The sequence below is a fragment of the Notamacropus eugenii genome, chromosome 5 (assembly GCF_028372415.1).
Source record: "Notamacropus eugenii isolate mMacEug1 chromosome 5, mMacEug1.pri_v2, whole genome shotgun sequence".
NCBI lineage: Eukaryota > Metazoa > Chordata > Mammalia > Diprotodontia > Macropodidae > Notamacropus > Notamacropus eugenii.
In genome coordinates, this window is record NC_092876.1 from 334,975,478 (window position 1) to 334,997,206 (window position 21,729).

At 38.7% G+C, this 21,729-nt stretch overlaps 1 protein-coding gene across 1 annotated transcript in view; it reads right to left on the minus strand.

The window, feature by feature from the left end:
• Window positions 1-7,220: 7,220 nt before the first annotated feature.
• The window catches only part of LOC140506439 (lactotransferrin-like), an 83,788-nt gene continuing 69,279 nt past the window's right edge, over window positions 7,221-21,729 (minus strand). The window contains 6 exon segments of the mRNA XM_072613618.1: window positions 7,221-9,196; window positions 13,789-13,843; window positions 14,432-14,568; window positions 18,581-18,663; window positions 20,144-20,221; window positions 21,005-21,099. Coding sequence (XP_072469719.1) covers window positions 8,983-9,196; window positions 13,789-13,843; window positions 14,432-14,568; window positions 18,581-18,663; window positions 20,144-20,221; window positions 21,005-21,099 — 662 coding nt within the window. The 3' untranslated portion in view covers window positions 7,221-8,982.

Sequence of the window (21,729 nt, forward strand, 5' to 3'; positions counted from 1 at the left end):
GTGCCAGCCCTGCTCCTTTGGCCTCACTTGTCTCAGTCTTTCTTTTCTCCTAGTCTCTACAAGTCTTCAGTGTTCAAGCACAGGGTCTTTCTTCTACATACGTCTAAGCTGCCATCTTCAATTCTTTCTACTCCTTAGAATTTCTCTATTTTTTGCCCTTTGTCTCCCAGGAGAGTGAAAAGGTTTTCATGTCTCTCATTTATTCTCCCTTGCACGACTCCCCAGTGCCTCTCACTCTCTAGCCCTATTTTTAGTTAATATTTCCAGAATACTGAGACCCCCCCTAGAGACCTTAGTCTCTTACCTAAGGGCTTGCTCTCCGCTCTCACACTTTCTTCTCCTTTGTTTAATTCTTTTTTTAAAAATTTTTCTTCAGGTCTGGACTTTTCCCCAAAGACTTGATGTCTTTTCCTATGATCTTCCTTTATTTTCTTAGGACTCGTTCTTATTCTCAAGGGATTTTGTCTCCTGTCTCAGTCTTTTAATCCACACAAGCCAGCTTTCATATTTTTCTTTGATCTACTGAGTACACTTTGTGTGCTCAGATATTTCTGGTGACATCAGGACTAAATTGGTAGAAGGAAAGAGGAAATCACACACAAAAAGATCAGGGACCCTCTAAGACCATAGAGTCTTCTGTCAGGCATAGAGGTGCATCATGATCCACAGGCTCATAATACAGGGCTGCTTTAGGAGGTAATGTTTCCCTCCTCACTAGAGGTCTTCAAGATGACCATCTGGACCTTGGTTCAGGGGATTCCTGCTCAGGTACAGTTGGAACTAGCTGGTCGTAGAGATTCCTTTACAACTTTGGGATTCTTTGATTCTATGTAGGTCGATACTACCCAAAACAAGTTAGATTAAGAGAGTCTGAGCTCCCTTCCAACCTGATTCTGTGTCTGTAAGATAGCTTAGTAACATCATCTGCTGTGTCATTCTGGCAAACATAAAATTCAATAATTTGGCAACAATTATCTTAGTGAGTCTGTATGGAAGAGGGAGAGGGAGGGAGACAGAAAGGAAATGGAAGGGAGGAGGAAGGAAAGAAAAAGTGGGAGGAAAAGAGAGAGGGAGGAGGGGGCAGGAGAAAGCTAGCTGAGAAGAACTGTGGAGAAGAGCAATTTGGTGATCTGGGTCACTAGAGCCCTCCTCCTCCCCTCCCTCATGGCCTAGAGGTAATAAGAAGCCAGTAATCAGATTTTGCCTCCAATAGTTTGCATGAATCATACATTTTCCCACTTCTTCCTACTTGGAGCAGGATGGAGAGAGGGAGGAAGAGTGACCTAAGGTGTTAAATGGGGATGCACAGCCAAGATAGAGCAGTCAAACCACAGCTACTGGGGTGACTGGTGTAGACCGAGCCATAATCACGAATTTTTGCACCTGGGGTAAACAGTACAAACTGAGGTTGGGACAAGAGATTTATTGGTGGGAATGGGGGGTGGTGGTGGTGGTGGATATCATTAATACCTATTAGTTGTTACTGTTATATCACCCTGAGGAGATAGAAACTGGATTATAACAATGAGGAAACTGCTACCACCACCAAGAAATGGGCCATTTGGTAGCTTCTTATTTTAGCTAATGATTCTTATTAAATGCTAGTTAAAACCAGTTGCTTCTTCCTATTTGAAATCTAAGAAGTCTGCTTAGGGGGAAAAATTCTCCAATGTTCATATTAGAGCTGGCACCTTAGAGATCTGATCTAGAGTTCTTTATTAGGATCCATAGAGCCCACCCACCCTGAGTCCATCATCTCTCTGACAGGAGGTGAGTAGCTTGCTTGCTTGATTACCCCATTTTACAGAAGAGAAAAAAAAGGGCAGTTACATTTTCTCTTTAGAGAAGGGAAGAGAACCTATTTCTCCTGACTCCCAATGCAGGACTCTTTTAGGAAGGTTGCTGAAATTGGGTCTGCCCCAGAGGAGCAGAAAGATAAAGTACTGGCTCTTCTAGGTCAGCAATCCCTGGTGTCATGGCTCAAAACAAGCAGCCAATTGGGGGGGGGAGAAGTTTTGGTTCTTTGGGGAGTACCCTGATCCCCCAAGCTCACACTGCCCCTCTCTGCTTACTGAGAAAGCTTAGATATAGCCCATCATTTTCAGACTCTCAAGATCTCTTCAGATCCATATTCTGCCATTCAATTTATCTGTTCCTCTTAGATTCCTGTCATTAGCAAATTTCAGAAGAATATCATCTGTGCTTTTTGCTTAAGTTATTGATAAAAATGTTGAACACAACAATTTCCCTTGGCATTGAGCTAGAGCTGTCTCTCTAGATTTACATCAATCCATTAATCATCACTCTCTGGGTCAAGGGTCAACCAGTTATGAATGCAAAGGGATCCATGACATAACAAAGGTTAAAAACCTCTAGTAATAATAACTAACATTCATATAGTGCTTATTATGTACCAGACAATATATTAGGTGCTTTTTTGCTGAAGTTATTGGTAAAAATGTTGAATACAACAATTTCCCTGAAATTGGAGCAGTGTGGAAGCCTGCTCCAGCCAGCTCCCAAGAGCCAAATGTTAAATTTTTAGTGTGAGCATTTCTACATTGGAAATTGGCAAACACTAAAAATTAGGGATTGATTTATTGTTATGTTAATTTCTAAACTTAACAAAGTGCTAGAGAAAACATTAATAATTCAAATTAAACTTAAAATTGTGTTAGCACATTTTAAAAACATTTACCAGCACATCCTTGAATCCACCTAATTCATCATCTAGAGCACATCCTTCCATTATGTGAACATAGCATAGCAGGGTTTGCCAGCAGCTTTGCCCAAACTGATAACATCCTCCTGGTTTTTTGGTTTATTCTTTCTTTTAAGGTGAGGAGGACCTGTGATTTAACTGACATGATATTTCCACTCTTTATTCTCCCTCCACTAATGCAGATCAGAGATTTGTCTGCAGCTTCTAATCTTATAGTTGCTTAGGTCACCAAAAGATTAAGTGATTTGTCCAGGGTTATATAGCTACTGACAGCTAGGTGGCATAGTGGATAGAGCACCGGACCTGGAGTCAGGAGGACCTGAGTTCAAATTTGACCTCAGATACTTACCAGCTGTGTAACCTTGGGCAAGTCACTTAATTCTGTTTGCCTCAGTTTCCTCATCAGTAAAATGAGCTGGAGAAAGAGTGGCAAACCACTCCAGTATCTTTGCCAAGAAGCCCCCAAATGAGGGTCACAAAGAGTTGAATGTGACTGAAACAACTGAACAACTGCAGAGAAGACACCTTCTACTATTCCTCTATACAAAGGCAGACTTAGAGCAGAGCATTTGTATCAAGGAACAGTAGAAAGAGATGGCAAACCACTCCAGTATCTTTGCCAAGAAGCCCCCAAATGAGGGTCACAAAGAGTTGAATGTGACTGAAACAAGTGAACAGCAGCAGGGAAGACACCTTCTACTATTCCTCTATACAAAGGCAGACTTAGAGCAGAACATTTGTATGGAGGAACAGTAGAAAACAAGGCTGGAAGGGTTGTTAGAGGCAGATTTGTAGAGTGCTCTGAAGGTTAGACTAAGCATCCTGGACATTATCCTGTAGGCAACATGCACCCCTAGCACGGCCTCCAAGAACCAAGGGTCCCCGTTACCTTCACACCATAGTGAGGCACTGGGGAAGGATCCTGATTAGGTTATAATTTTGTTGAGTTATTACAACAAATATGAATCAATAATGTGACAGATACCAAACTGGCTAACAGGAGCTTAGAATTGATCATAGTATTAGCACACTAATATCACTAGTCTTAATAAAAGCATAAATGTTGCATAGTAGATAGAGAGTTGGTCTCGGGTCATGATGATCCAGGTTGAGGTCCAGCCTCTGACACATACTGGCTATGTGACCGTAGGCAAATTACTTAACCTCTCAGTGACTCACACGGGCAATCTGTCAAAGCTGTAAGTTGCACTAACACAGGAATTTAAGACCAAGGGTCATTCCCTATTGGAAAAGCAGCCGCAGGATATGAACAGTTTTCAGAAGAATTAAAAACTAAACAATCATAGGAATGATAGCCCTACATTACTAAGAAAATGAAAATCAGAACAGCTCACAAGTTTTGACTCACATCCAGCAAACAGGCAAAAATGAGACGGAAAACAGGAGGAGTTAATGTTGGAAGGGCTGCAGGAAGACAAGGTACAATAGTACATTGTTGGTGGAGTTATGAACTGGTCCAAACATTCTGGAAAGCAATTTAGAATTATACTAAGAAAATGACCAAAATGTCGGTGCCCTTTGACTCAGATACCACTATTAAACATGTAGATTGAGGAGAGCAAAGATACATAGAAATGTTTCATTCTTTTGGCGTTTTTATTCAATTACTTTTAGTTGCGTCTGACTCTTTGTGACCCCATTTGAGGTTTTCTTCGCAAATTTAGAGGAGTGATTGGTCATTTCCTTCTCCAGCTCATTTTCCAGAAGAAGAAACTAAGGCAGCTGGGTTAAGTGACTTGCCCTAGTGTCTGAGGACAGATTTGAATTCAGGAAGACGAGTCTTCCTGACTTCAGGCCCAGTGCTCCATCCACTGCACCACCTAGCTGTGCCTGCATCTCCTAAACACCAAAATATTAATATCCTTTTTTTTTAGTAGTAAAGTGACAAAGCAAATGCCCATCAAGTGGGGACTGAAGAAACAGACTGAGGTACATAAATGTAAATATTATTGTAGCACACAAAATGATGATTAAGAATACAGAGAATCATGGGAAGATATATGGGCTGATGCAAAGTGAAGTAAGCAGAATAAGGAAAAAATATACAATAACTCCAACAGAAATGAAAAGAGTAATAAAAAGATAAAACTTGAACACTGTGTAATTACAATAAACAAGTCTGGCCCCACAGAAGAAAGGAGAAAATATGACTCCTTTCTTTGTAAAAGTTAGGAATTATGCACATAGAACATCTGATCCTCACAACAGCCCTGGAAGGTAGGTGCTTTTGTATTTTCCATTTTACAGTCTTAGGATTTTAATAATCTACTCGGGGAGACAATAGCAGCTAGCATTTATATAGCACTTTAGGATTTACAAATGCCTTTTACATGGTATCTCATCATTGTCATGAAGCACACAGAGCACTGGGCCTGGAGTTAGGAAGACCTGGGTTCAAATCTAACCACAGACACTTACAGGCTGTGTGACCATGGGCAAGTCACTTAACCTCTGTTTGCCTCAGTTTCCTCAACTGTAAAATGGAGATAATAGCACCTACCTTCCAGGGTTGTTGTGAAGATCAAATGAGACCATATTGTGCCCTTAGCACAGTGTCTGGTATATAGTAGGCACTTCATCTAGAATCTAGAACCTCTGATTATGCCCCTGTGTGTCTTAGCTTCAATAAGGTGGGCTTTCTCTTATCTTGGCCAGGGCTAACACTACCTGATGCTTCCCCACCATCTCTACATCATGCCTAGTGATTGACACACATTACAAGCTTAACAAATGTTCTCTCTCTCTGGTATACACTTAGAGGTTAACTTCAGAGATAGGATCTCCTCTAGAGCTGAGGAAATCTGTATCTATGGTTTCATGACCTCTATAAATTCAGATATATCATCATCTGAGAGTAAAGCAGCTTTACTTTGGGATTAGGGGCCTGAGGAGACAAAAATGGATCTTGCTAGTATCTGTCCTCTCATTAATGATGGGCCCAGTGTCTTGATCATCTGTGCCTCTGGAAATGGCTCCTTGTAAAGACACACAGGAGGTGGGACTGACTAGACAAGTTATGTAAAAGACCTACTTCCCAATGGTAAGAAACACTTCAATTGAGGGACTTATAATAACTGCCAAATGGATAAAGCATTTGTTGAGAGAAGCTGAGAGTTTGGTCTATGTTGTAGGTTCGGCCTTCGGTTCTGCATCATCCTATGGCAGTATTCTGCAGTCCCAGCAGCTCTAGCTAGGATTAGGGGCTGGTACAAAAAGGAACAGGGAACATCAGCATAAAGAGGTAGGCAAAGGGAACCAAGGCTGGTGGTGTGGGCATTATAGATGCCGTTGGCCATAGAGTGTAAGGAGTTGTGAAGAAGTCAAGTGTAGCCACCAGGGGGCTAAATGGATGTGAAGGAAGGGTTGAATACTAAGTAATGTATTCAGTAGTATCCTACCCAGACTGTTAAAAGAAGTAAAACATTCAGAACTGAGTGAGAATTACATTGAGTAATCTGTTCCATTTGTTTGGAACTTTTTTTTTTTAAATGGATGTGAATTTAGTCTAGAGAAAAATGAAGACAAGCAGTTCAATCTTGTTCCCTGATTACAAGAAGCCATCTGTTCTCTGTCTTTATTGAGGGCAGAACAAGACAAAATTTGTCTAAATTGAAACACATAATATTCATGTTACCCAAAATTGAGTGCTGACAACCATGGTTGGGAACATTGGGGAAAGTGCAGCATTTCCTGTTCTGAAGATTACTAGGTACTGTGCACATAACCTTCACAAAAACAATTTAGCCCTTACCACTCTGTACTGACTGACCTTGAGTTCTATGGAAAGCATATTACTGCTTAAACCAAATTATGTAAAGTGAAACAAAAGGGCACAAGTCACTCATGTGTCAGTAACAAAATTATAGTGGGTGAGATGTGTGAGATTTTGAGCCCCATGATTATCTAAAAAGAATTTACATAGAGTTCAACGGCTATGAAACTAAATCACAGACCCCAGGAATTTCTCCCACTCACTAACGAGTGGGCATCACTACAGTCATAGAAATTGTTGGTCTGTCTGGCTAATGAAAATAGCCAACAGATTGTTAGATCCTTAGCAAAAGGGTTAATGGGAAAGGCAGAAAGTCATAGGAACCCTTTGACAAGAAGTTTGAAGAGGAGCTAAAGGATGAGGTCCATAGTACCAAATGATTTGCAGTTTGCCAAATGTCTTCTGGATCAGCTGGAACCTTCCATTCTAGAAACAGACAGAGCTTACAAGGTCTAAGAGCAGTGGGCATCTCCTCAGTATCTATTCCCTGTATCATGAACAACATAGAAGTGGATCTGCACAGTGCCCATAAATAGATCCTCTGTATACTCAAGGGATGCTTTTTTATGCAGGGGGAAGGGTCAGTCAATGGTGTAAGAAACCTGCATCCCACTGGTGAGAAACATTTTAATTGAAGGCTCTAAAGTGCACAAAAATAAAAACGACATTTGTATTTCAGTCACACAAAAATTGAAACACCAAAGAAACATTTGAATTCTTTGCTTTTACTTTATGAAAAATTATTTCAAGGGTCCCAAGGACCAAACACCACAGCCACAGGCTGTTCCCAAACAGGTAAGTCAAAGATACAACATATTTTAACAGCATACTAAAAGTCTGACTGTTCAATCCTATGGAGATAATTCTGTAACTCATTCAATTAATATAGTTTGCTTCCTCCACTGAAAAAAATATGAAGTTTTTTTTGCTACTATTTATAAAATGCTTTCAACATCTTTGTAGATAAAGTCCCCCAAATGATACATTCCTAATGGCAGTATATACTCACTGTAGATTTTCTCTCTCCTCACTGTAAATTAGTTTGTGTTATAAATAAAAACAAGTTTCTCTTGCCTGCTTTAAACCGTCTTTGTTGTGACATTCTATTGCTTTTGCTAATGGGGTGAAATACTGGCTTAACACATAATTTAAGAAAATAAATAAATCAACCAACAAAATGAAATTAAATGGGAAATTTGGGGAGAAGGAAAATAGACTGAGAAAACAGGCCATTTAACAGGTTGAAGTCACTGCTTAAATATGTACTGAGCACATCCTCTGTTCAAGGCTCCATGCTAGGTAACAGTGGCTTTTTAATTTGTGACACACACACAAACATTAAACAAGGAAACTATAAAGGCATATATGGTCACATTAAATTTCTTTTCACTTTTCCTCATATTTCTGTTTCCCTAAGCTACCACTTCTGCTAGCAAAGGTAGTCCATAAGACTAAATACTAACAGTAGAGAGGCTTTCATAACAGAGTCCTGACATGAGACATTAGAAAAGTTCTTGCCAATTTCAGATTTCATTCCTTCCTAAAAATAATGGTGATCTTTCATATGCAAAGATGGTACCACTGACCCACAAGTATGGCGTATGTACTGAGGCGTTTTTCCAGTAGTGCTGATGGGGTTGTAAGGATGGCACAGTCTCACTCAGTACCTTTTGAGACTCAAGGCATTTATGTGGCAGGGGCAGGGGGCAATCTGTTGCCGTGAAACCTAACAAATATAATAGAGGAATCAAAAAGACTTTACCAAAAATGTATTACTTATAAAACTCACAAATTTAAGAAGCCAGGAATTTCATTACAAAAAGAGATATTCTTTAACACTGCTGAGTTTGCAGAGATCTTTCTGCTATTTGTTCATCACTTAGTTTCATAAAATTAAGGGGGCAGAGGAGGACATATCATAATCAAGTATCCCACGAAAGAGGCTCCGAGATGTTCTGTCACCATGAATTTGGCTAGTCCAAGAATCATACTGTCTTAAGCCATGAAACACTGGGGACCATGAGCATATATAGTTGAGACTACTTAAAAACCACCAGAAAACCCCAAATCAGGAAGGATGAACACTCTTTTTGAAACAAAAATGCTTATGGTAATGAACTTCTCTACTTAGAGTCTGCTGGAGATAGCAAAGTCCTTTATCTTTCCTGAGGATAAGATAAACTTTACACTCACTGTTACGGATCCAAGACAGAAATGAAAACCATTGTACTTCACAATGGAACAATAAAGAAAAGCTGAATTATCTAAAAAAAGAAGCTGGAAGGCTTTTTAAAAACCCCAAGCTGGTTACAGTACACTTACCCTTAATATCCTCACAATAATTTCTTTCCACAGTAAGAAAGCATTTCCAATTATATTTTTCACCCCTTATCAACTCACTGCTAACCCACCCCTATGCACATGTTGCCAATGGCAGAAGTCTTCAGTTCTGCCCCAGCTCTGCTCTTCAGGCCACCCGAGCCAGCCACTTCTCAAAGTCCTGGATGTCAGCAGAGCCATCATCCCCCAGAGCTCCCTTGGCACTACACTCCACAAATTCCACCTTCATCGGCAATTGAGAGAATTCAAATTCTTTGCCCTTCTTTCCAAGCTGAGTGACAACAGTTCCTGAGCTCTCCAGTGTGCTGGGGGCAGCGGTGCGCGTAACTCGTAAGGTATTACTGTCAGACCAAGAAAAGACGTAAATTAGAAAAGGCAGGAAGGGGTCCATAGTCCAAATTTCTGCAGGTACTGAAAATCCTTAGAAAACTAGAATATTTCAGAAGTCTCTCACAGCACTTACACTTTGTATACATTATACTATGATGAAATTTCACTTTAAAACTGTTTTTAACAAAAGTATAATTTTGTCAACTATAATTTAACTGCTTTTCCTAATATTGAACTAGGATACAGATGCAAATCTTAAGAAGAATTCATTACATGTTATTACTGTATTTGCCTTTTACCCCCTAGAATTTTCACACCTCTCTCTCACCTTACCACAACACTGTGAAGTAATAAGGGTGGTTACTGCCCCACTTTACAAATGGAGAAACTGAGGCACAAAAAGGTGTAATTACTTGTCTACATTTGCAGCCCTAGTCCTGCCCTTGCCATTAGGTATTCTAAAGAACATCCCTTCTTTAGTAACCTTTTTCTTTCACAAAGATTAGAATTTTAGAACAGTTTTCTTAAAATATTATGAATATATTTTTTACACTTACTCTGGCTAACACCAGAGAAACACTGAGGTTCCTTTTAACTCTACTTCTATGATGCTAAAATTCTTCATTTTCATTATCTCTTCAATCATTATTTTTAATTAGATTATTAGGAAAGTCCCAATTTAAAGCATCTTAGTGCCATCTACTGGCTATGGATAAGTATTACTCCAAATTGTTCCTCTGAAGTTGGAGACATAAAGCTTGTCACTTTTTTTTTCCAACGTGATTTGCTTTCAATTAAAGTACTGGAACACTGAACAAGGTCTACAAAAAACCTTCATCAATGAATGAATGAAAGTATTTATTAACACTATGTGCCAACTGGTCAGTCAACAAACATTTATTCAGCACCTGTTGTATGCTAGGCCCTATGGATACTGTGGATAAGCACTGGGCTTATAAAGAAAGGCAAGAGATAGTCCTTGCCCTCAAGGACCTCACTATCTAATGGGGAAGACAACATGCAAACAACTATGCACAAACAAGCTATAAAGTGGATAAACTGAAAAGTCAGAAGGAAGGCACAAGAATTCAGGGAGATTGCAAAAGGCTTCCTATAGAAGGGAGGATTTTAGTAGGGTCTTAAAGAAAGCCAGGAGGCAAAGATGAAGAGGGAGAGCATTCCAGGCATGGGGATAGCCAGTGAAACTGGATTGCAGAGCACACTAGGACTGGGGATGAGAAGAAGGAGATGATATAAGGCAGGGAAACCTGCAGCCTTGAGGCCATGTGTGGTCCTCTAGGTCCCTGGATGTGGCCTTCTGTCTGAGTCCAAATTTTACAGAATAAATCCTTTTATTAACAGGATTTGTTTTGTGAAGTTTGGGTTCAGTTAAAGGGGCTCATTTGAGGACCTAGAGGACCAAATGTGGCCTCAAGGTCACAGGTTTCCCACCCCTGGTATAAGGTATAAGAAGACTGAAAAGATGGGGAGAAGAAACAGGTTATGAAGAGTTTTAAACACCACAGTATTTTATATCTGATGTTGGAGGTGACTGAGAGTTACTGAAGTTTCCTGAGTATAGAGGTGACATGGTCTGACATGGCCTTTAGGAAGATCACTTTGACAGCTGAATGGAGGATGGCCTAGTACAGGGAGAGTCTGGTGGCAGCAAGACCAGTCTAAATGCTGGGGACACAAATACAAAAACAAGACAGTGCCCTCTCTCAAGGATTTAAATGAAAACTGGAGGAAGCAACATGTAGAGGAGAGTAGTGGCCAGGGAAGAATATTTTGCTCTCAGAAGTCACAGGGACTGTGAATGACGCCACAGAGCAATCATGTGATGATGAGCCCTTGGTTTGATGATGATTGCCAGAGTAACAGTGTGTGTTTCTGTGGGTGGAGGAGAGGGTGTAACTGGATGCAGGGGGCAAGGCAGTTGGCAAGAAGATAGATTGAAACTCTGACTAGATGGGCTTGTAAAGAAGAGGTTGGTCTGGGGCTGTCTATGTGAGTTTGCTCTCATTCACTCATCCATGAAGACACATCAGCCCCAGAGCAGGAGTTCCAAAACTGAATGGATTAACTATCCTAGGACTTGGCCTCTGGAGGTTAAGTCTGATGGGTGTAGTAGCACCCAATTAATTATTTCTGTAGCCATTCTTGAAAGTGTTTCCCTTAAAAACCCAAGTAAAATAGGACAGAATCTCCATCTTAGAGACTAAAAGCAGTAAGACAGAAATATGGTAAAAAAAATTTGGTTTAAAGAGAAGGAATGCAAAGTTTACAGCACAGGCAGTCCTCTTATGTACTAAGGCATCACTGTCACGAAGTTTAACAAAGGTTAAGGAAAATTTTATTTGGTGTTGAGGGGAAAGGTAGTGAGGATTGGGGGGAGAGAATTGGGTCCTTTTCCCACCTCACTCTAGACAATGTAATCACACAAAATAAGGTGAAGATAACAGAAGTTACAGTGTTGATATGTCAAACTAAGTGCAGAAATGTATCTATACCTTGTTATCTATCTACAAGGTATGAAAGTAAAGTCCTTGGTAGAATCAGAAAAGCAACTGATCATGGACAAATTGGCCAAAAATTGGCCATGCTCTTGGTGACTAAGCCTGACAGCCCAAGAGGACATTAAAGCAGCTGTGTAGAGTATAACCACCGTCCTCTTGGTAGAGGATGCAGGGGGAAGGGAGAGGGTTTATCTGTACTCCCTGTTCGCATAGGCTACGGCATCTGCCACTCATCAGTAGTAGCAGAGAGCCAGAGAGAGCCACTGACAAAATTGGGGGTGTGTGGGTGGGAAACAGCTTCAAGTATGACTTTGGGCAGCGAGGAAGAGAAACGATCATAGACTGAAGCACACTGGGGATGGGATGTGGTAGAAAGGCAATCAGGAGACAGAGTTTTAGGAGTGGGACTCACAATGCACCCTGAACATGATGGTAGTAGCTACCCTCTACGGAACTCAACCTATGAATGCCAGTACCAGGAGGTAGCCCAGAAAATGTTGTAATATTTGCAAATTGGTAAAAACATCTTCAGACTAATAAATTTTGCAGATTTCTCTACATAGCTAATTACAGTTGGACATATAGATTGTTCATTTAATCAATTAAATCTCTAATCTTCAACTAAAGTCCTACTCTGATGCGTCACTGTGATCCAGAAGAGATCTTGTGTTCCTGAAGGGTATTCCAATGGACTGCAACTTGGGGTGATTAAGGCTTTAAGTAGAGGTCCACAGATATGCTGCTCCTTTCCTCAAAGTCCAACCTAGGTAAGTACAATTTCAGCACTAGAAAGTTGGGTACCTGGTAATGACTTCTTTGGTTCACAGTGCTTCATAGGAATTCATGCACTAATACAATCTAAGTCAGTGAGAAAGGCTACCCCCTGCAATCCTAAAAAGAAGTAAATAACTGCTCAGTAAAGGAACTGCTTTATTTTCAGAATCAAGTTTCACACTAATTTATATAAATAAAAGTTAAACTGGGTTTCAAGACTGGAGGCAGTAAGGTAGAGTGAATTTGGAATCCAAGATCTCTGTTCAATTCCTGGTCCATAGTCACATAACTAGTAAATGTAGGTTGGCTGCAGGCTGATGAATTTTTCACCTATAGCAATTCTTGAAGATGATCAGTCTTAGAAAGAATGTAATCTATGTTGGTATAGGGAGTAGTAACAATATTTTTTTAAAATTAGGTCTTTGATTTCATGTGTGTGGAGCTCCTGGTTTGGAAACATGCTCTCACAATGTGGATCAGCAACTCATTTATTAATTTATAGTTACAATGAGAGCTGCCTTGGGCAAAGGGATTAAGTGACTTTCTCATGGTCACAGTTACTTATAATGAATAAATAATACCTAAATTTAATATATTAAATATAATTTAATAAGCAAAGAATTATGCACAAACTATTTTGTGTCCCAAATGATGGTTTCAGATCTGTTAAGGGTTCTAAAGAGTACAGCATATTTTTCTATCTTTCCAAAAATTTCTTTATTTTGGGGAAAAGTTTCTAATGCTTTAAAATTTTTAAAAATCACACCTCTCTACTGCTAACAGTGATTCAATTGGTAGTTTCATCCCCATGCATACTCGACAGTTGCTTAAAATTTCCATAACTATTTTTAATCAGATCAAAACGTTCAATCCTATGGCTATATATTACACAGCATTTTAAATCAGCAAATTCCCTCCATCAATACAGGCAGAGGTTCTGATATCTAAGCAACTAGCTGAGAAACAATGGCAAAGTCAACTTCCTTTTCTATGCCTCAATTTCTCTATCTGTAAAATGAGGATAACAATGTGCTACCTCTTCAATGGATTGTTTTGGAAAAAGCACTATGTAAACCTTAAAGCTACCTTTATTTATATACACACAGATACATGTGTATATATGTATATATGTATGTGTATATAGATAGATGTATAGATATGTGTGTAAATACACATGGACACACACACACTATATACACACACACACACACACGTATGTATAACTCAATGATCTAAAAGTCCTCATAATTTCAGACACCCAATTTTTTTAATGACATGGTTATATTCAAAAGCCTAAGATTCATACTCACAGTTCTTTTTCCAGTTGCTGCTGAATTAACTTGGCAGATTTTGCCATTGTGAGATCTAGAAAGATGAAGATTTATCATTGGTTTAAACCAGGAATGATATTAGTAATAAGACTTCCTAATCAAAGGAACTTTCATGTTTGAACAGTTTTTACAGGTTTTTTTTCTTTTAAAAAAGGATAACCTTTATCTTCTTCACTTATCTACCACAGACCAACCATATCTTTATCCACAAGTAGTTTTAAGTCAAATTACTATGCTAGACAAGGGGGGCACAATTTTAAAGTGAAAATAATTTAGCAACTTGGAAGTACCTTATTAAAACAGAAATGATCTACAGGCATTTTCCTTTCTTAGTCTTTAAAAGATGCTAATAAGACCATTTGAGGCAGAGCAACATCATAAAATGAGATAGTCATGGAGCAAAAATCAGGGCTCAAAATTCCTGAATTAACAGTTATTCAGTTTCTATTTCTTCTAATGTCATTATTAAATGCTCCTCCTAATCACTAAGTTTGATAGGCTATTGCACCATTCAGGATACATTGTCAAAATGTATAAAAATGTTAAAGAATGAGAATGGTTATGTCAATAGGGTATGACATCTGAAGATGGGATGAGTTGATCTTACCAACATGACAATTACCTTGCTTATTGCAGGCTATCAATAAGGATGGCGCATTCTTCAATACCATGCTGTCAATAAGGACCTGATACAGAAATTCAGCTACATCTTTCACTTCCCGCTGGAATGTTGCGCTATCCACAACAAACACAATTGCTCTGAATAAAATGAAAAAACAAAACAGAGTGAACTGTCACAATGAACTATGAGTTCTGAACTAGATCATCGGTGATTCTTTTAGGTCAGCGTTCCAGGCATGAACCAGTAAAACAAGGCAACACTGCAGGGGAACAAAGATCAGAATCAGGCTCAGCACTTCCATCAGAGAATCTGCAGGTTCTACTCCACAATCATCCTTTTTCAGTCATTGAGACTCCTGTAATCCACAGGTAAATATGAAAGCACAGTATGAGAGGTTACACAGGAAGTTTTCTCTACCCAACTTAAGTCTTATAGATGATTTCATACCCTCTTTCATTTAAATAATAACTTCATGAGTGTTAAACATCCAAAATGAATGCCCCCAGTATAAGTCATTCACATCATCCTCTCCTTTTTTAAGCAAAAAAAAAAAATTGAGCAGAGATTGAAATAAGATAAGGAATATCTTAAAAGGCTAATATTTCACTCAAAGTCAAGATGGAAAACCAGACGCCGCTACTCTTCACTTCATCTGAACCGTCTGTCTCATCACCAAGCCGTGAATTTATTAAGGAAAATTCAGTAAACAGTAGCTGAAGGCCTCCCCCCTCCCAACCCTTCCAGGTGCTAGAAGCTGAGAGAAAATAAAATATATGATATTGGCCTGGGCCCTCATGGGACATGGCTAAGAAACAAGGAGAAGAAAGTGGATGGCATTCTCTTAAGGGGGAGAAACCAAATGAAATGGCTTTTTCAGAGCACACCTCTCTTCTTGGCTTCATACCATGCATCCTGCTGACTGACCTTCTACTTCACTGGCAAACATTTCTCATGATCCTGGATGGCCCCTCTTCCTAATGTCCCTAAGTACAAGCTTTCCCCAATGCTCAGGCCTCAGACCTATTCTCTATCCTGATCCTATTTTGCTCAGAGCTCTCATTCTCTCATGATCATCTTTGTACAAATAACACCAAATTATCTTTACCTCAACCCTCAATGCTCACTCCCTACTCAGATATCCTACAGAGTCCTCAAATTCAACATATCTAAAATTAAATTCTGATGCCCACTTAAGAATGGACTTTCTGATATGTTCTCCTAAAGAATACATAAGCTCATGGCCAGTGTGTAAGTTCCACCTGAATGTGCATATTTGTTCCAAGAGTTTTGTTTTTCTTCTTTTGAGGGAGAAGAAAGATGTAGAAAGAAAATAAATTCTTTTTCATTGAAAAAAATTTTTTTAAGATTAAAAAAAAGAACGCAAGAGTTCATACTTTTAATTAATGAAAAGAAGAATGGGCAGGACCTATGAGCCTTGTGCATTTCTTTTAATAAAATCAATATGCTCTAAGTTATCCAAGTTCAAAAACTCAATCTTTTAGTCCTCCCCCTGCCTCCCTTCGATGTCCAAGTCCTATCAATTCTTCCTTCACAAATCAATTGACACTCACCCTTTCCTTTCCATTTACACTGTCATAATCCTTGTTCACGCCTTCAGTACTTTCCCAGGACTATTACAGTAATCTTCCTGCCTTCAGTCTCAGCTCCCTTTCTCCCAGGTCTGTCCTGCACAAACCACAGGAATCAGTTTTCCAAAGTACCTCTTGGATCAAGGTCCTTCTTCTGTTCACACTTTCAAATGTTTACCACTGCCTACCACACAATCACAGAATCACAGACTTAGAGCTGGAAAGGACCCAGAGAACATGTTTTGGATAACCTCTTCATTTTGAAGATGAGAAAATAGAGGTGCAGAGAGGTGAATGACTTGCCCAAAGTCACACAGGAAGTAAGTAGATGAGGTGGGATTCTAACTTGGATCCTCTGACTCCAAGTCTGGTTTTAATTTCCTTTCCAGAGTACTATGTATGTGATGTGCCATGTGAGAGATGATATCTCCTTGGGTAACTTTATAAGGGGATTTAAGACACATTCAACAGCAAAAGAAATAAGGTAGGAACCCTATAAATGGCACCGCAATTAGATGTTCCTGGAGTTCAGAGAAAGGAGAAATCATTTCTGGTTGGGGTAATCAGGAAAAGCTTTGTAGAAGAGGTAGCAGCTTTTGAAAAATGGGCTTTGAAGAATGGAAAATTTCCATTGGTAAATATAGGAGACTGCATCACAGGCAGAGGGAGATATGTGAGCACAGTGCCGAAGGGAGGCAGCACCAGATCTGCTCAGGAAAAGGCAGAGCAACTGGGCTTAATGTAAGATTGATGGATGCCAGCTAAAGAAATGTTTATGGCAATGTGGATGGGAAAGAGTACTGGATTTGGAAAAGACTTTTCTTTTAAAGGTACAGAAAAGCACAGGAGGACTTCTATGAACTGATGCAAAACACAAGAATTACAACATCAGAGGAAAGAACAACAAAAAGGAGCCAACCACTGTGCAATGAAAATGATGGTGCTTAGCCCTGGGAGAGGGTGACAGAGACCTCAGCCCCTTTCTGTGCCAAGGTGGGGAATTAGGGGTGTGGAATATTGTATATGCTGTTGGGTTATAGGGGTGTCTGAGGTAGCTTTGATGAATGTTTTTTTTCCTCCTACTTTACTCTTTGTTATAAGGGATAGTTCTCTGGGTAAGGAAGAAAAAAGGGATATTTATAGAAATGAAACTAATATAAAAACAAAAGACAGCAATAAAAATGTAAACGATATTTCTTAGAAAGAATTGAGAGGAGTCTTCTTCTGTAAAATGAGGAGCTTGCACTACCAAGCTTCCTTCACTGAAATGACTTATGCTTCATTTCTTCCTGAGAATGAGAATTAGTCAATTGGTTTCTGTAATATTTTACCCAGAGTAAGATGCATAGTGAATGAATTAAATCCAGGGAGCTTGTTAACGGTTTGCCTATTTTCCAACTCTAACTACCTTCTAGCTTGTAAAATAAACCCGGCTCTGTTTAAACAATAACAGTAACACGCTGGGGAAACAGCTTTTAGCTGTGACTGCCTTCCTCACAGAACAACAGTTCTTAAAACACACTGAATTGTTAACGATCCTGCAACAGCCATCCCCTTACTCCTTGCCGTAGATTCCCCTTGAAACACACTTGAGGGAAATAAACACACTAGCCATATCTGACAACACAGACCCCCTCACTCTGCTCACTGCCGTTCCAATGCCACTTTCCCTCACTATGCAGTGTTTCAAGAGGTAGTAGCAATAGAACAGACACCTGGACATTTTCACAGAGGAGGGAAATAAAACCCAATAACTTTCCCCATTAAAGTGTGAACTCCTTGAGGGCAGGGACTGTCTTTTGATTCTTTTTTGTATCCCCAGAGCTTAGCACAGTGCCTGACACATAGTAGGTGCCTAATAAATGTGTAATTACTAACCGACTTCAATTTATAATTTCACTTCTTTATTTTTGCCATGGATTCTAGATAAGAGTTTTCAAAGGTTTTTAAAATGAAGCAACAGAATTTTAGAATAGGATTTCTAAAGGGTCATTAATATTAGAACGTATTACTCAAATCATGACATTTTTTTCTCCTATGCTCAAGGTACCAGTTTTTTAATTTAATTTTTTCAATTAACAAAAATCTATTCTATCTCCTTCTGTCTACTCTCCTGCCTCCTGCTCATTAGAAAAAAGAAGAAAAAAACTCTTGTAATAAATATGCACAGTCAAGTAAAACAAATCCCCACATAAATGAATATTCCCTCAGTTTCCAGGTCCTGGCCACTCCAATAAAAGATATGATAATTTTGAACATATGAGTTTTTTTTTCTATCTTTCTGAGGCATAGTTCAGATATCAGTACTGAATGATTTAGCTGTATAACAACTTGGAGACAGCACTGGATTTGAAAAGCTCCTGAAATCTTTCCCAGTTCTTAGATTCTACTTCAAGATTTTTTAAAAAATTTGACCTTCATTGACATATTTTCATGGAAACATTTAAATAACAAATACTAAACACCGAACCATCAGGAAAGCATTCAATGAAAATCACGTAAGTAGTGTCAATGTGTGTACTTTCTACAGAAGTATCAATATTATGTCTCTATTACTTACCTGGCTGACGCCTTAAACCGCTCTAGGAATTGAAGCCTCAAACTCTCATGACCAGGGAGATCAATCAAAGTCAAACTATTACCCTAGAAATTGACAACAATAATAAAATTAATACCTCAACAAAGACATTATTATGGGAATTTCATATTCAGAAAAGAATAAATTTATTTACTAAAAACTGAGTCAGGACAGGTTACCAATATGCTATTTTAGAAATAACTTATTTTCATAAATTAGTACTGTTATTTTAGGTACTTATAATATGTGGGCAAAAGACCAAAAAAAATGTGTGGAATCAATCAGCAGGTAAGTATCAGGTCAATACTGTAGTAGGCCCCAAGCACAATTTTAAAAGATCATGTTCTCTCCTCAAGAAGTTCACGATCTAGTTCAGGAGAGACAAGAATAAATATATCATGTAAAAGAAAATAATCAAGTGCCAACTGCTTAGTGTAAGTGCTGGAGGAGTTCAGAAGAGAGATCAGTAAGGACTAGGTCAAGAAAGGCTTTACATAGGTCTGGCAAGATGGAAAGATCTGGACTGGGGAGGCAGGTGGTATAGGGTGGAAGGGAGGACAGGTAATGGCATTCCACTTGAGAAAACTAGTCCATACTGCAGTACTCACAAAGATTAACAAAAAAGGCGGAAAAAAAACCAGTTGATTTTCAGACCTAAACTACAAAGATATGCAAAAAATACATTCAAGATACTAACAAAATTAATCACTAAATAATATTCCACTGCGTGTACTAACAGCATGGATCCCACAACTTTGTATATCAATTTGGAATTGTTAGAGAAAAGTGACCAAACAGTCCATCCCTTTTCCAGCAGTGCACTCATTATTAGGCATTCACAGAGGAAGTCAAAGACAGAAACAAAGGCCCAATATAGTCCAAAATATTCAAGCAGCACTTTCTGCAATATCAAAAAAGTAGGGAAAACAAAACAAAACTGGGTGCCCAGCAACTGGAGACTGACTGAAAAATGACAGTAAGTGAATGCAATGGAATATCATCCTGCAGTAAAAATATAAGGAATTCAGTAAAACATGGAAGATTTTTATGAACTGATGCACAGCAAAGTCAACAAACCCAAAAGAACAACATAGAGAGTGACTACAACAGGGTACACAAAAAGGTCACAATCAACAAATCTGAGAAACTGAGAGGGCAAAGAGATGGACTGATAGGGCAGAATGTCATAGATGCTGTAAGATGTGGTCCTGGCAGGGGATGTTCTTGCTTAATTGTTTTCAATGTCATAAAGGAGGGTTCGAGCTGAAAAGGAGGTCTCCCACTCCTAGAAATGAGTATGAAATAAACACAAAAAGCAAGAATAAAATATTCTTGTATTTTCAAATGAAGCTTGGCTTTTAAAATGAAGTATGGCTTTTGAATGAATAAAATTGGTTCGGTGAGTCAGGTTGGGAAGCTAACCACTCTTTAAAATAGTTTTTACAGAAAAATGTATTCTAAGTTATAAACAACTGACTGATAACTGAAACCCATTTGTAAGAGGAGGACTTCCAGTATGGGTATTCTAGACTGATGAATTCTTACCCTGTCATTGTTAACTCGGTACACAGCAGAGCTATCAGTAATAGATGTTTGGGTATTTCTGTAAAGTCCTGTTAACAGCTGTAAAACAAGACAGGAGATAAAATTAAATTAATTCTCAGGCTACCTAAGCATGAAATTCTTTTGGCCCTCCAAGAGGCTAAGTCCAACAAAGTGACTAATGCAAAAAATAAAGTATCAAAATTATTCTTCTTTTCAAATTATCAACCCTGCTAGGGGCCACTCAGAATAAGACATTTTTTTGATTTCTATACCCTCAAAACAACTTGACACAAAGCTTCCAATTCACATGAGAAACAAAATTATATTTCAAAAGAAATTAGTATTAATGACTTGAATTTATTGATTTTTCAATTTTTCACTATTTTTTAGTGATTTCTACTTTCAAAAGCAAAGGAAAAGGAAAAGGAAAGATTTTACCCTAATTCTGTAAGATTAACAATGAAGTAGCTCATTTCAAAGAATAGCCTTACCAATTCTCACTATGCTGTTCTCATAGCTTTCAAACACTGTTACTACAATATTTCTGCTGCTTCTGCCTCTTTAACGGTCCCTGCATTTTCAGTAATTGGGTGAAAGGAGCAAAGGGAAGTGCTAAGCATATTTTCTAATGTATAATAAGTTAAAAACCTTTCAATCAGTTGTGATAATCACATGAAAATTGAAGTAAGCTGGCAGCTTACATGCTTTCCAAGATTCCTTTCTTCCACAAATATCTACAGATTTATCATAATTTACAAATTAATTTACAAATTTCCACAAAGCAACCAATGACTCAGAGGAGTACTGCACATCTCTCACATTTGTCCCACAACTCTATTACATGACAGTAAAAGCATTTACCCTGACAAAAAGAAGCGTCTTCCCAGAGTCACAAAGTCCAACCAGAAGTACAGCCCTTCGACTGCTCCTTTTGCTCCGAATGAGTTTCCAGCATACTGTGAAAGCAAAGAGAAAATAGTTAAGATGACAGAATCACCCAATTTCAGTGACAGAAAATACCTTAGCGATCCCCTGGTCCAAATGTCTCATTTTACTGAAAAACCAGCCAGGACTAGAACAAGTCTTCTTACACCTTATCGGCAGTACATTTCACTATACTAGGCAGCTCAGTGGGGCCTTCCAGTGAGAAAAACCTGAGTTTGAATCCTGTTTCAGACGGTCATAAGCTGTGCGACCCTGGGCAAGTTGCTTAACTTCTCTGTACCTCAGTTTCCTCACAGATAAAACAGAGATAACGATAGTACCTACCCCACAGGATGGTTGTAAGGACCAAATGAGTCAAAATCTGTAAAGCATTTGCAAATATAGCACTATATAAATACTAGTACTAATTATTTATTGATATATAAATTACTATTATTAACGAACACCAAGCAGAAAAATTTTTTGAAGCAATGGGGTAATATATAATAAAGGTATCTTGATCAACTACGTCTATTGTGAAACCAGAATGAAACAATTCCTAAAAAGAACTGGGTATGTCAACTGACAAAACGAAATGCCTGGTTCTTTGGGACAGTCTTAAATTCTGGTCCTGAGTCTGGGCATTTTCATGTCACACCCAC